This window comes from Crocodylus siamensis, chromosome 2 (genome assembly GCF_052110815.1).
Source record: "Crocodylus siamensis isolate JL-2025a chromosome 2, ASM5211081v1, whole genome shotgun sequence".
Classification (NCBI taxonomy): Eukaryota; Metazoa; Chordata; order Crocodylia; family Crocodylidae; genus Crocodylus; species Crocodylus siamensis.
The window spans coordinates 185,209,949-185,225,294 of NC_143396.1; the positions used below are offsets into that span (position 1 = coordinate 185,209,949).

Consider the following 15,346-nt stretch of genomic DNA (forward strand, 5'->3'; position numbering starts at 1 on the left):
CCATAGCCCCACTCCCAGTACCACCTCCACCCGTCCCAAGTGCAGCCCAGCCCAGCCCCTACTGGGAAGAGCCTGGCACAGCCCTGGCCACAGCCTGCAACCTCAACCTATCCCTCCACCCACACAGATCTGGGAACACATCCCCATGCCCTCCTGGGGGTGCGCATAATGGTGGGAGCCACCACCCCTCAATGCAGCTCAGTCCCATGCCTCGCTCTGGCTGTGTAGCACCTACCTTTGCCCCAACCCCACTCCCTTCTTCACTTTCTGTGACTGGGCGGGGGGGGCAGTTGAGACCCCCACAGTGCAGGAGAGAGTAGGACAGGGATATATCATTCACCTCTGCCCCTGCCCCACTCCCTCTTGCACTGTGAGGATTGTTCTACAACCTGGCCCAGCAGTGAGGAGGAAATGTGGCTGGGGCAGAGGCAGGCACTGCACAACTGAGGTTGCTGAGGGCTGGGCTGGGGTGGCACTGGACTCTTTCCTATACACAGCCCCAGCCCAACCCTCCTGCCAGGAAGAGCCCAGTGCCATCCCCAGCCCCAGCCCAGAAGTGGCAACCCACCCTTGCCCTGCACACAGATCCAGGATCACGTGCTGTCCCCCATGCCCTCCCAGGGTGTGTGCAGTGACAGAAGCCATGCCCCTGATGAGCTGCTGATGGTTCCATCCTTTGCCCTGCCCTGCCTGGGCAAGCTGTGCAGCACCTGCCCCTGCCTCACTCCCTCCCTCATGGCAGGGGTCTCAATTTGCCTCCCCCAACGCCCCTTCCTTCTCTCCGTCCCTTCCCCCACAACAGACTTACCAGCCTGACAGTGCTCTCCACGCTGCTGGGCTGTGGTCTTGGCTGCCTATGTGCTGCGCTGTGGCTATGCACATGCACAGGGCATTTATTGGCGACATTATCACCCACATCAACCAAAAATGCCTATTGCCAATAATGTCAATTTTCTTTATATCAGTGCCAATATGCTTTGGGACTGATGTATCGGTGCACCTCTAAAACAGAGCTGGTTTGAAAATTTTTGTCCAGATAATACTCTCTCTCAAATTGTCAGTTTTTAAAAAAAGAAAACTTAAACAGAACAATATTTGATTATTACAAAATTTCCTACTAAGAATTTCAAAATATTTTCAAAATGTCCATGTTACAGTCAATGAAAATATCATTTTATTTCATTTCTAGCAAAAGCAGAATCCAGCAGAATGGAAATTTCACAGTTCAGCTAGCCTTAATTGAAATACCTGTCTCATTTCTTGAGATTTCCAATCTCATCAGGAAAATTGCTATCGAGTGAAAACAATTTTTAGTGCAACAGGCATTAATGAGAATGTCTGGACACTAACTATAAGACTTAAGACTTTTGGGTAAAGGTGGCCTTTTTACATGTATGAATCGGTATATAACAGCATCTTCCACACAGCTGCTTCCTCTCCCCAATTCAGAAATGACTCTTTATATAGTAAGCAAAAATCAACCTGATATTTTGATGCTGGCAAAAATATATCAGAATATATCATTCATTGTAACATCAGGTTTAAATTAATCTGATTATTGATGGCCATAGGGTAATTGCAAATATAATTTAGAGAGGCTATTTTCCTTTCTGATTTTCTTCTTTTTCCAATAAAGAATGATGCTGTTTATTGGTTAAAATTGTAATTAACATGGTAATATTTTGTTTTTATTACTGTTTCTATTACTGTTAATGTTTAATTTATGTCAGTATACTAGTTTTCTTGGACCTGTATCTTTTAAATAAAATGAGGAACTACATTTTGAAAACTGGCCATTGATAATAATCTAGACCAGTCAATGGCCAACCTTTTTGGCAGGTGTGCCACAAATTAGCCCTGCACCCTCTCCAAGTGCCTTCTCCTGCCCAGTCCCCTTTCCTTGACTAATCTACTTCTCTGTTTTCTGCTCCCTACTGAATCCACTACTCTGCTTTCTGCTGTTTGCCCTATCTGCCACTGTGCTCCCTATCCCCCCCTCTGTCTGTTGTGTGCCCCACACAAAGACTTCCCATGCCACTTGTAGTATACATGCCACGTGGTGGCCATCTCTTGTCTAGACTATGCCAAAGGGCTATTACTACTCATATTATTCATATTTACTAGAAAGATGGAAGACTGGCTCCTATTCCAGTGGTTGTCAATGGTCTTCTAAACTAGGTTTTTCCCCCTTTTAACAGGAAGGGGCATTAGACCTTGCAGTAGAGGGAGGAATTGATTCTCCAGTTGGGAAAATAGTTGTCTCTGCTATCTATGAGGGTGGTGCTGCAGACAAACATGGTGAGTAATCGTGGGGGAACTTGAACTTAGCTCTACAAGCACTCCATATGCTGGCCTCACAGGGTAATTCAGAGATGACAGTAAGTCTTCTCCTTGTGTACCTCACTCTCTGGTTGCCATGGGTTGTCCTGATCCTGCAGTAACTTAAGCAGCACTCAGAGTGGGTGTCAGGACCTGTTTTGCTTATGAGACCATGTACAAGAGATTAAACATCATCTGAAGAATACCAGGCTTCCTGAATATAATGCATCTCTCCCTGGTTTAGCCTTTCCTTGGGAAATTTTAAGAGGGCAAGGTTCCATCAGCATTCAGGTCACAAGCTAACAGTTTGCCTGATTTGACATTGATTGGTTCTGCAGCTGAAAGGCAGGAATCCCTGCTATGAAAGCATGGTTAGACACCACCATTTGTTCCAAAACCTATCAGCTTTTTTCCCCCAGAGTTGTCCCTGTATGTGAGTAATATTTAAAGGCCAACTTCATGATGTCATTGTTTTGTGTTTTGTTAACTTTACACATTCCAAACTCAAGCCCATTGTTCCCACGTGCTTCACCCTGAATAAGCACTGTTGAGATATAACCACCTAATATTGTCCTTGCTCCCAAAGTGACATGATGCAGCCCTGTCAAATCATAGTGGATGACACACATGCATAGAGACATTCAGTGATACTGCTGTTTTCAGAGTAACAACTCCTAATATCAACAATTGATATTATGGACAGATTCCCTAAGTCATCTTGTGCCATTTGCTCCTCTGAAGAGCTCCTCGGTTATTACATTTTAATGTCCATTATAGCAGACTGAACAGCCTTTATTTGACCATTGGTAACAGGAGATTTTGTAATCACTGCCCTGGCACCCAAACTTTTTGTTAGCTTTTGTCTACAAGAAACCTTCCTATCTACATAACTGAAATACAAACTGAGGCATCTCGTTAAGGTATCAGATGATTTTCCATATGGATAAGTTTTGAACCTGCATAGGTTTGCCTCTTTTGGAGAGGAAACTGACAGAAGTGATTTTGCTTACATGATATTTTATGCTAGGCCTTTCTTTCACCAGGCGGCATAGTGAAAGGGGATGAAATAATGGCAGTAAATGGAAAGATTTTAGTTGATGCTAAACTGGCAGAAGCACAGACAACTCTATCGAGAGCATGGAACATGGGTGGGGTAAGTAAGTAGGTATTTCCCATCACCTGCATCCCTTGAAAGACATTCAGCAGTCCTGTGGGTATTTTTAATGCATTCCATCCTCAGTATATTTTCTGTGATGACAACAGTGAAGAAGATTTGGGAATTGTCAGGAAATTTCTTATAGCATCTTAATTTATCTGATCCTTAGTAAAGATGCCCAAACTACTTCACATTTTGTCTATAATGAACATCTTCTAAATGGAAATTTTATCAAGTCAAAGATGTTCAAAGGGCTTGTTCCAAAGTACTGATTTTTTTTTTTATAGATTGAGAGACTTGGAAGAGACCTTAAGGGTCACCACAGGTCCACCCCATTTAAGTATGAAATTTAAAATTAATGGGCTTATAAAACCTCCAGCCTGCTGCCACCTTCCTCTCCATGCTCTTTCAGCACTAGATCCCTCTATGACTTTCCGTAAAGGATTACCATGGTGATACAGCAGCTTTTTCTCTAATTTCCTATCACATAGGGTATCCTTCCATTATATTTCTGGCTCACTGACTCCGCCTATGACAGCAGAGTTTGCCCCCTTATGTTTGTCCTTAATTTAGTTAAAACTGCCTAGTAAAAGCAGTCCTTTTAAGGATCCCTGTTACAAGACGCTGTTACATTTTCTGGCTTCTTACACCTCTTCTAACAACAATGCATTCCCTATGCAGGACTGGATTGACTTAGTCATTGCAGCATCTCCTCCAAAGGAATATGATGATGAAATGTAAGTATACATACTTCATTTCCCATTGCGTGAAACAGCTCTTGCAGATATTTTTACTGAAGGAGTATTAATTATACACATCCTCTTGTACTGTATGATGGCTAACTGTTATCATGAATTATACAAAGCTGACTTAAGTTGAAAGTTTAATTAAATTTCTTATTCAACTTGAATTACTGTATTTGCCTAAATAAAATAACATTTGGTCACTAATCACTTGTGGTAAAATTTTCCAGAAGGGCCTGGTTAACTGCGGAGTCTAAGTCACTTCAAAACCATTTTTAAAAATAATTTAGGCACTCAAAGATGTAGACTTCATGAACATTACAATTATCCAACCCAATGAAATGGTGTAAAGAATTCCCAGGGTATTTATAAAACAAAGAAAACCAGAGGTTTGAACATGATGGGCGCCAGTTGGTTTATTTTAAGAAATATTTTGAAAGGCAAGGCCTTGTTTTCTACTTTTCTTGACATACCAATGCCAAATAATCAGGTAGTGGAAATGTCTTGTTAAATCTAACACCCACGGCATATAGAGGACTAGATTGTCAGTGGTTGTAAACCGGAATAGTTCTTGCTACAGCTGAGGTTCTGACTCAGAAACTACAGTAAAATGTTTTTAATACCTATACATAAGGAACAAGTAAGGAAATAACTTTCATCATTATTTGTGTTTTCATATCCTATACATTTAGCCCTACTATTCCCTCATCAGCTATCACCCCCAACACAAACAGAAAGGTTTTTGAAGGCAGTGCACCTGTGTACAGACAAGGGTATCTCCTGCAGATGTAGCCACTGCAGTATTCCCTCATGGTGAATAGCCAGAACTGGGTTAACATGTACTTTTTCATTGTGAGGATGCATTCTTTTCCAAAGCATGTGCCTGCCTGTGCATTGCATGCCAAAGCCTGTCTTCTTCCATGGCATGTTGGAGTGTTCTTTGGGCTTTTGCCTTTTCTAATTGTATTCAAACATGATAAGAAAGCTTACATCTATATTCCTGTAATGCCTACATGTAATAACAGAGATCAGAGCTTCACTATACTAAGTAGTGTACACATACATACCATGAAACAACAGTAGACACATTTGGGCTTTTTCTCTGGGGTGGGACTTCTAAAGTAACAAAATAAATAGATATTCTCCTAGCCCCTTTTTGAGGAGATTGTGAGATGTGTGTTCAGTCACACATCACTATCCTGACACCCACATAAGGTACAGATCATTGTGTTAGCTGTTGAAAAATCTAACATTTTTCAAAATGTTTTCTCTTAGAGGTGTAGGCCTGAAGATTGCATATTTTAGCTGATATAAATTGCTACACATTATTATTCACCACCGCATCAAACAAATTACAGGGAACAGTTGGCCTGGAGTTGAGCCCACAGAGGCAGAAAGGAATTTGGCCTGACATAGTCACCTTGTATAAATCAACATAGTTCTGTTGACTTCAGTCAAGCCTCACCAGTTTACAGCAGCTACAGATTTCCCCTTGGTTCTTGGCTTCATATGAATGCTGCTGGATCAACACAATCAGGACATTTAAATGCCAGGTTATCAGATGCACTGAAATCTCATTTGAAATCTCATGTGATGCCTTTGCAATCTCATTTGAAGTCAATGGGAATTGTATAGGTACTTAGCAGCACTGAAAATCATGCCTTTGAGCTACACTCTGAGCTGATAGTGTTTTGTTGCATAACTACAAGACTTGGATGATTATTAGTTTGAAGAGCATGTGAGCATTGTGGGAAAACAGATGTTTAGACAACTTGATTATAGCGACCAAAAGAAATATAGTAGTAAAGATCTGGTTGTCAATCTGTTTAAGTGACTGAACTTGAGCACTCTTTCTCTGGTGGGTCAGTCAGGTGGACTGTGTATTGCCTTAAATGTAGTAGAACTGTCCATTTATTCTGCTGGTGCAGAGCTGCTTGCAGGATTCCAGTTGTGGAGAGTCAGCCTAGAGAGTGAGTGGAAGCAGCACCAGGTGCCCACGTAACCCACTGTGCCATGGGGCTCAGATCCTAGTGGTAGCTTAGGCCAGGAGGATGTAACATTGCAGCACTTCTTTCAGGCATGTTTTGTTAGTGAGCTGCCTTTGCTTCCCCACGTCCTGCAGCAGAGACCCAGGGGAGGACAATCAGATGAGAGTGGGTAATTGTTAGAGAGAATTAGAAATGAATGGCCAGGAAAAATTAAGACTACACAGCAGAACTGTTTGATAATTGTAATTTTTACTGCTCATCAACATAGTCATGATAATTCCCACGATGCACTGTGGCAGCTCAGTCCATAAAGATCACTGTGTTACAAAATGGGCAATGTCTGTTAAGAAGTCTGGCCAATAAAAGAGTCAGGGGTAGAAAATACCCAAACTTCAACCACCCAGAAGCACTATGGCAGTTCTGACAGATGCAGATGAATGTTAGCCTGATGAGTTGACTGATAGAAAACAAGATAATTTTAGCAAAATTGGTCTTTTCCCTGAGGAAAAAAATCAGCTGCTTCTTTTAAAAATCTATATATTTCTCTCTCATTTAAAAAAAAAAAAAGAAATGAAATGGAAGTAGGGGTGCACCGATAGAGATTTTGGGGCCAATACTGATAGCCAGTATTTAAGGAGGTATATTGGCTGATAACAATCCAATATCCGATACAGCTCCCATCAGGTGGTGTGGTGGAAGGGGACAGGGGAGGAAAAAGGGGTGGGGAGGGCAGACCAATGCCCCCGTGGTGAGGAAAGGGGCAGGAGCAGACACTGCCCAGCCGGGTGGGGGGCACAGGACAGAGATGAGACTTGTGGGGTGGGGGCAGCTCCCACCGCTGCTTGCACCCAGGAGGGCAGGGATGTGGGGCGTGTGCCCCCAGATCTGCGCAGTGCAGGGCAGACTGTAGCTATGGGGTGGAGCTAGAGCCAGCGCTGCATGGGGCTATTCTTGCTGAGGGCTGGGTTCAGAGCAGGCTCTGGCAGCACTGCGAGGAGGCTGCAGCCACTCCACATTTCACGACAGCTCCGCTCCCAGCCCCATGCCACTGCCCGGCGCAGCCCTTGCTGAACGCCCCACCTCCACCCAAGCGCCGGGAAAAGCCAGGGCTGCACCAGGCAGTGGCATGGGGCTGGGAGCGGAGCTGTGGTGAAATGTGGAGTGGCTGCAGCCTCCTCGCAGTGCTGCTGGCACCTGCTCCGAGCCCAGCCCCCAGCAAGAAAAGCCCTGCATAGTGCTGGCTCCAGCTGTCTCTGCAGCTGCAGCCCACCACACACCACACAGATCCTGGGGCACATGCCTCCCCCCCCCGCACCCACCCTCCCAGGTACAAGCAGCGGGAGGAGCTGCCCTCATCCTATAAGTCATGTCTCTACCCCCTGCCCCTGCCCTGCCCCCTCCCTCACAGTGGGGGGCATTGATCTGCCCCTCCATGCATCTTCCCTCCCTCCTCCCCTTCCAACTCTGCTCCATGCTGGCCTGCGGCTGTAGCGCAGCACGGGCATTTATCAGCCAAATTATCAGCCCCATTGAGCTGATATACAATATAGACAATTTTTTTTTATATTGGTACCAATCTGATATCAGACCAGTGTATTGGTGCACCTCTAAATGGAAGTTTTCCAAGAAAGTTCTTGTGTAAAGTATCAAATGAGATGGGTATAATTCAAACCTAAAGAAAAAGGAAGATCAAATTGAAGAGGAAAATGGTAATTTTTATTTAATTAAAGGTTAAATTTATTTTAAAGCTTAAAAGGTTATTTTTGACATACTTATAGTGCCAGCATCTAGTCTTCAACAAAAAATGGGCCTCTGTGTACTAGGCACTATAAATGCATAGATCAATGCAGCTTCTGCCTGAAATAGTTTACATTTTCATAGACAAAATGCAACAAGGAGCTTCTATAAAGTATGGGATAGAGGATATGGAAGACTGATAGAATTCTTCTCCAGTTAGTAGCAGTGATGTAACGTATTTGTAAACTAGGAAGAGTGATTCCTGGATTGTTGATTTCTGAAAGGTGTTTGGGGCATCTTTGGGGAAGGGGCAGAATAATAAATTATGTATATATAGAGTAGGTGATTTAAAACAGGTGCTCAACCTTCAGCCTGAAACGCAAATCTGGCTCACAGAGCCCTGGAATTTGAACTGCAGGGATCTCCATGGGTCAAAATATGGCAGAGGGGAGCAGTGGAAACTACGCATGGCTAGACCCAGTCCCACCTGGGCCATGGCTGTGCAGTGGAATCAGGCCTGGGCCTACCCCGTGCAGTTCTAGATAGGGCCAGACTGCTCCCTGTTCTCCACCCTGCTGCCACACATGTCTGGATTAGGTCTAAAATGCTCCACATCCCCCACCCCTGCATGTCCTGATCAGGGCTGCCCCACCCCACATCTGGATCAAAGCCAGGCTACCTGCCCCTGTCCCTGCCCCCCACAGATGGATTCTGACTCCTCTGCTCCCATTCCTTGTCCCCCCCATAACCCCGACCCTCCCACACCCAGATCAGAGCCAAGCTGCTTCCTACCCCCCACTGCCACAAGCAGATGGATCACGGTCAGGCTGCGCACCCCTCCACAGCATAGTCAGGCCCCTGCCACACCAGCCCCACTTACCTGATGGAGTCCACCAGCCAGATCTGGCTTTCAGGCAGACCTGGCACTGCCTATCCAGCCCACAGGGCAAAACGGTTAGGCACCACTGATACAAAATAATCTGCATGGGGAAGTGCCATATTCTCTGAATTGCTATCCTAGGCTCCTGTCCACTCCCTATTAGGGGTTGTTAAGCATTTCCCAAAATAAGTGTAGAGTGAAATAACCTTGTGTGAAGAAAACTGAAGGGAAAAGCATTTCTGGATTATCCAGAAGAATGCCAAGGGCTTTCAGCTTCTGTCTTCTCACAGCTGTTCATGTATTGGCCTTTACATCTGTCTTTGTTATCTTTGGCTCATTGTTTGAAGAGACAATATATTACCTCTTAAACCACATGACAGTACAATCACTTTCTTATATCTCCTGTCTGTTGTCCAGAAATAAAACGCTCATTCAGAACATTTCTTTGATGAATTGCTTGCTTCTCTATTATTCCTAATGCTGCTTTTCAGCTAAGAAACAGGAGTTCATGGTTTTCTTCATCTAATCTATCAGGACTGGGTGAGTGCATAGGCAAGTACATTCAGCAACTTTCTAAGGGCAGTAGCAACTTACGCCCTCCCCACCAGCACAACAGGGGCTCATTGGGGAAAGATGCCTCAATAGGTGTCTCTAAGGCATGGTACTCCCCCGCTCCCCACCAGTGCCCCTGCTGAAGTTTAACCACTGCCTCATTATTTGGGCTGAGCTGGCCCTTCTTAGAGGGTTATGGCTCAGCTGTACCTGTAGTGCCTCTCTTGTTAAAAAAAGTAACGATAAAGGTGATGGAAAGTAGACCTGCCAGGAAAATGAGATCTGTCTGTAGGCCAGAGAGGAAACTATGCAGAAGCCTCATGGAAAGGCAGGCCTTGGAGTCAGCTCACCACCAACAGCAGGAGGCCAGCTAGAAGGAAAAGATGCCCTGGTAAGAAGCAGGCTAGGCTGAAGCTATGCTATGGAGGACAAATGGACCCTGGGATTTTAGAGTTTCTAGAGCAGTGATTCTCAGCAGGGGTGCCATGGGATCCTTTGAAGGGTGCTGCATGAAAGTTGAAGGGGTAAGCAAATAAAGGCAGACTCAGGCTTCAGGTGTAAAGAGATGAGCAGATAGGGGCAGGCTCAGGCTCTCCTTACATGGCTGCTTTCCCACCGGTTCTGCTGGCACCTTCTGCAAAGAGGTAATCCCTGTAATAAGTACATTTGTGGGGTTTTTTAACGGGGTATGGCTCGATTCACAAAAGCTATGGAGGGGTGCCTTAAGCCTGACAGGGGGTGCCTCGGATATTAAAGGTTGAAGAACCACTGTCCTAGAGCCAGGAACACGTGGTAGAAGGTGGGCATGGATGCTGCCTCCTGGGGAGGGAGGCACAGCAGCCCATGCTGTTCAGGGGAGGATGAAGAACCTGTTGATTGCCCTGCTGGGCTGGAGTGTTTGGATTTAGCTGAAGATCAGTAGGGAAACTGGAGAGTGCAGGAAGTTTCCTCAAGGGAGATGGAGAGAGATTTGAGGTAGAAGGGGCTAGCTATGTTCTTACTGTGCCTTAATAAACAGCCCAGCTCTATGGCGTTGTAGTGCCTATACCAGACTATGAGCTCAGAAGCAGAACTGGGCAGTAGTGCACCCTGCGCACCCAGAACCATCCCTGCAGCAACTCTGGCTTTGGGGGTGGGGAGAGCAGAGCAGTGGCAACACAAGAAAAGTGGCCAGAGGGTTACTACCGCTAAGAGAAATGTCACCTTTTTTTTCTTGCTGATGTGTTTTGAGTGGCCAGAATAGCACTAGGCTTTGGAGGCAAAAAAAGAAGGTCCAGTCCCCTCAGTAGCAGCAGTGAACCTCCAGCCACAATTCCTGCACCATGCATTGGTGCCACTTCCGTGCCCTTCTTGCTGCTGGAGCCAGAACTGCTGTGGTGAAGGTCCAGGAGGTGGGGACAGGTGTAGAGGTAGGGGACAAGAGGGTGAGGCACCCTCCGGCTGCATTTCAACCCCCTCCTCTTAGGCAGCATGCAGAACTTCCTCCGCACTCACTCACCCATCATTACACTACTGTCTGAGCTTGACATTACCTGTTGTACTTCTCTGTGAGTAATGAGCTAGACAGACACATACTTACTATCTAATACTGAGTCCTAGCAAACATGTTAAAAGCTAATTCACCTACAAGAAGCAGGCAGTGGGATTTGAGGGGTTCTTTCTATCATGCACCTTCTCTCATATATAAACAGAGAGAAGTATTTTGTGTGTATTATCTACAGCAAATAAGTTGCCTCGGGCAAAAAGCTGTGCAGCAGGCAGACATCACACTCGATGCTGGCAGAATCTATTTTTCTACCAGATATCTTGGTCCATCTGGTTAAAAACCTGTTGCGCCACCAGGCCCTCTAGGGTTCCAGCCTAGTAAAATGAGGCTGTTATTTGCTGGTGTCAGTGTGTCAATATGTCACTGCATTTCCCATTTCACTGTAAAAGGAAAATGCCATCTGTGATTCATGGTGCCTCTGTGGCTTTTCTTTTTCTGTCCCTTCCCTGGTTCTGGATTAGTTACCCTACTTCCCGCAAAAAAATACATACCATATGCACAGGAATTGTATGCTGTCACGTGTTGGGTGCTGTTGTGTCCAGAAACCTCCCTAGATCAGTGAGTAATTCCTAACCGGGTTTAGCAGTGCTTGGTGTGCACACGGTTCACAAGATAACCCCAGAGGTTTCAAATAGGAACCTGTAGTGTCAAAAATGTTCTGACCCATTGTGATCTTTATGAATTGTTTACAACTGAAGAATTGCTATAGTATTTTTTCTGTAGTCAACAAACCAGTGAAAACTAAGATTTGGCATTTTCTGAGGAGTATAATTAGGTATGCCTTGAGTCTAACAAGTGCCTTGAGTCTAAAACAAAGGTGCCTAACCCCCAGCCCATGGAACTGGACCATGAGAGTCCCCACAGGTCAGGAAATTTCTTTTGGTGGCCCCAAAACAGTGGCAATTAATATTACCACCTTTCCCCTGCTGCCAAATTCACAAACCCCACGTGACCAGATTGGAGCTAAGCTACACTCTCTCTCCCCACCATGGCCAGATCAGGGCTGGGCCATACTCCTTCCCATGTGCACAGCCAGATCAAGGCCAGGCGAAGCCCTCCACCTCCTCATGTGGCCAGATTGGGGACGAGTCATGCCCCCACTCTCCCTGTACATCCAGATAGGTGCTGCCTTGTCCATCCAGCCCTCTATTTGGCCCATGGGGTAAAAAAGGTCAGGCACCACTGGTCTAGAAAGGTTTACAACCACTTCCATAGAAACATTCAGCAGCTTGTGGCATTGGATTTTTACCCATTGGGAGAGCCAGCTACGGTACAGGCAGTAGGGAAAATGAATGAATCATCTCTCAGCACCACTCTTGATTTAATTATCTAAACAACTGCAAATTACTATTCCCATGAGGCTTGTCCAAAGAACAAGAGTTTCTCTCCATACTGTATCTTGGTGTGCCTATCAGCAACCGTTCATGTTTCTGTCTTTGTATTGAGGGCTTGTTTATATCACTCTGTTGCAATTTATATCCAGTGACTGTCCCAAGATTAACTTGTTTCACAAATCGAATTTACAATAGAAATTTTTATTCATGGTTTGTCTAAATATAACTATAGTCCTCCCTAGAGGATAAGGTAGGGCTTCTTATGTAGGTTTGCATGAGGTTTGTGTGGTTTTGCTGTCAGTTCTTACAATAAAAACCCAAATGAATGACTTAGGATTTATGCCAGATGCTGCTTGTTGTAAACTTCAAAATATGTGGTCTAATTGTTTCTTTCTTTTATTCCAGGACTTTTTTTTAAAGTACAGAAGGTAAAACTGAAGAAACGAAGACTATGCTCTGAAGAAAGCTGCTGATTCAAAAATGTGAAATCAATAGCTTTGCAAATTATACAAGAGAATTTTCTGACTTTAGAATCGAACAGCACTGGAGAGATGCCTGGCCTTTAGACGCTTTGAGCAATTTATGTAACTTCAAAGCCTTCCATGGACTCAGAATATGTAGGTGTGAGAGAGACAATTAGTAACTGAAGAATGCTGCCAATACCAATAAGCTATTCTGTAAGATTGTTAGGAGCTATATATTTTTCTTTAAGGCTTTTGGGGCCAAATTTTGCAAACCAGCTTTCAAAAGTACACCAGCAGTTTGCCTAGAAATAGACACCAGCATACGCCCATAGGAATTTAAAGCACATCTATTCTCACATTTCCAGTGTGATTGCAGTTTCACGTGATGGCTTGGGCAGGGGTGACTGACAGTTTGTACCCAATCTTTGTAGGGGTTTTCTGCTGGGGCATAGGTGTATGGATTTTCTGTTAGCACTTACAGAGATTGTCCTTGTAAGCAGTTCAAGGCTTCGTTCTGCTTCTTTTACATGTTTAGAATAAAATACATCCCTGTGCAAAATATTTAGGTACCACTAAAGCTTACTGAATGTTTTAGAAGGGTTTAAGTGGTTCAGAGGACTGGAGTCTTCCGCTCCACAGAACTGCATTTCACCCATTTCCATTCTCAGTGAGCTGTCCTATTTAAATCAGTAGACTTGGTCACAGAGGGCGCATCTACATGTGCAATTAGCGTGAAGCAATCAACTCCGGTGCATATCACACAGGAGTTTATTGCACATTTGCCCAGAACCACAGCATGTTGAGCTGGGTTGGAGCAGCCCCGACTGGCATCTACACGTGCATTGCAGCAGAGTAAAGTATTCTGCCACAGGATAGTATTTGTATATGTATATACAAATAAATTAGTGTACTAATTAGTGTAAATTATTTTACTCTGGCTTAATAGTGTTGCATGTGTAGACGTGGAGATGTTTACTGTGGACCTAATTAATCAGCTCTGTAATAAACATCTCGTGTAGACATGCCCAGTATGAGGTGCCACTTAGTCTGCATTTAAATAGCAAAATCAATCTCTTAGGCACTAGTGGGTGAAGAGACTGAGTTTGTCTAAAAATAAGAGTCTGATTCTGCAGCTCTTATTCACATGACTATTTCCTGAGACTGTTCACACAAGCAAGTACTGATGCAGTGTCTTTGAAAATATAACATATTCTTATCAGTAACTATATGTCTTCTAGAGGAAAGTAGCTGTGTTAGTCTGAAGTCAGGAGGAAAAAGCAGGGCAATGTGGCACCTTGTAGGCTAACTCAGAGAGTTGTGAGTTTTTCCAGGGTACTGCTTTTTTCTGAAAAAATAGCAGTAGCATCTGATGAAATAGGAAGTAGGTTTTTATATGTATTCTGGTTAATTAACATCCCTTATATTGTGGATACTTTATTAACCTGATTATAAAATAGTTTGTCAGATAAAATTGTACTTGTAAAATTAATTTGAAGCCATTTTAAAGGTCTTGGCGTTTTCTTCCACTGAAACAGAATCTTCCTCAGATTATTCTACCCAAAAAAGAAATTTATGTATAAATCTAAGCAATTTTTATTTTTTAAAAATCAGACATTTTGAAACCTAGAAAGTCTAATTGAAACTTTATATCAGATGTGATTTCTCAATCAAATGCTTTCTTAAATAGCTGCAAAAGGTGCCAGATTAACCACCTGGTAGATGTTAATAGAGAGGGCTAGTCTCTTACTAGATATAAACTGGTGTGATTCTCCTGCAGAAAAAAATCCCAATTCATCTAAAACATTCATTAGATCAAACTTCAAAAAACAGTTATGTGAAAAAATTTATATATGTTCCATTTGATATATTGGTTTTCATATGGTCTTTAGACTTCTGATCTAATCTACTGTGAAGTGAAAGATGTATTTCTTATCCATCCAGAATTCCCATGGGGAATTTTGCCAGCTCAGGGCACAAGGACTTGGGTCTTAAATAAAAAAGAAGAAAAAATAACAAGGCATTAATTACATCCCTGACTAATCAGAATCTAAATGGGTCTTGTAGTAGTAGGTTCCATTGTGTTGAACTTCTTATGTATGAACTGATGTTCGGTTTTGTCTTGTTTCATTTCACATGTAGTGTTGTTTCAATATGCCAATTAATGCATCAGGGGAGAATACACATATTAGGAGTTTAAAAACACTACCTTTCAACTAAATAGCACCAAAATAAAACTATTGTTGCCAAATACAAGCACCATGTTTCCTTTTCTTTCTTTTAGGTTTGTATGTGGTAATGGTAGTTAACAGCATCTCCTGAGTGTACAGATTTGAATGAGTTTGGAATAACTTATTTTACCACTATATGCAATGAAGACCTTGCAGGGCTGGAGAAGAAATTGTCAAATGTCAAGTGCACAGCGGGGAGTTAACTTATCACTAGTCTAAACAGAGGTCACCTCTTGCTAGATTTTTTGTGACAAAATCTGCCCAGTTGCTGGGGGAAAGTTGCAGAGCGCAGCTGCTACCCAATATTTCCCCTGCCAGACTTTACCTGGTACATCCATCCCTGAGCTCAAATGATCCAAGCATATGAAGAAAGAAGAATGTAGTAAAATGTGCTCCTCC

General features: G+C 43.6%; 1 protein-coding gene across 1 annotated transcript in view; it reads left to right on the top strand.

Annotated features, from left to right (window-relative positions):
• USH1C (USH1 protein network component harmonin) overlaps window positions 1-14,972 on the top strand; it is a 94,508-nt gene extending 79,536 nt beyond the window's left edge. The window contains exons 24-27 of the mRNA XM_090032570.1: window positions 2,199-2,298; window positions 3,363-3,472; window positions 4,157-4,212; window positions 12,661-14,972. Coding sequence (XP_089888696.1) covers window positions 2,199-2,298; window positions 3,363-3,472; window positions 4,157-4,212; window positions 12,661-12,673 — 279 coding nt within the window. The 3' untranslated portion in view covers window positions 12,674-14,972. The remainder of the gene's footprint in view (window positions 1-2,198; window positions 2,299-3,362; window positions 3,473-4,156; window positions 4,213-12,660) is intronic.
• The last annotated feature ends 374 nt before the right edge of the window (window positions 14,973-15,346 follow it).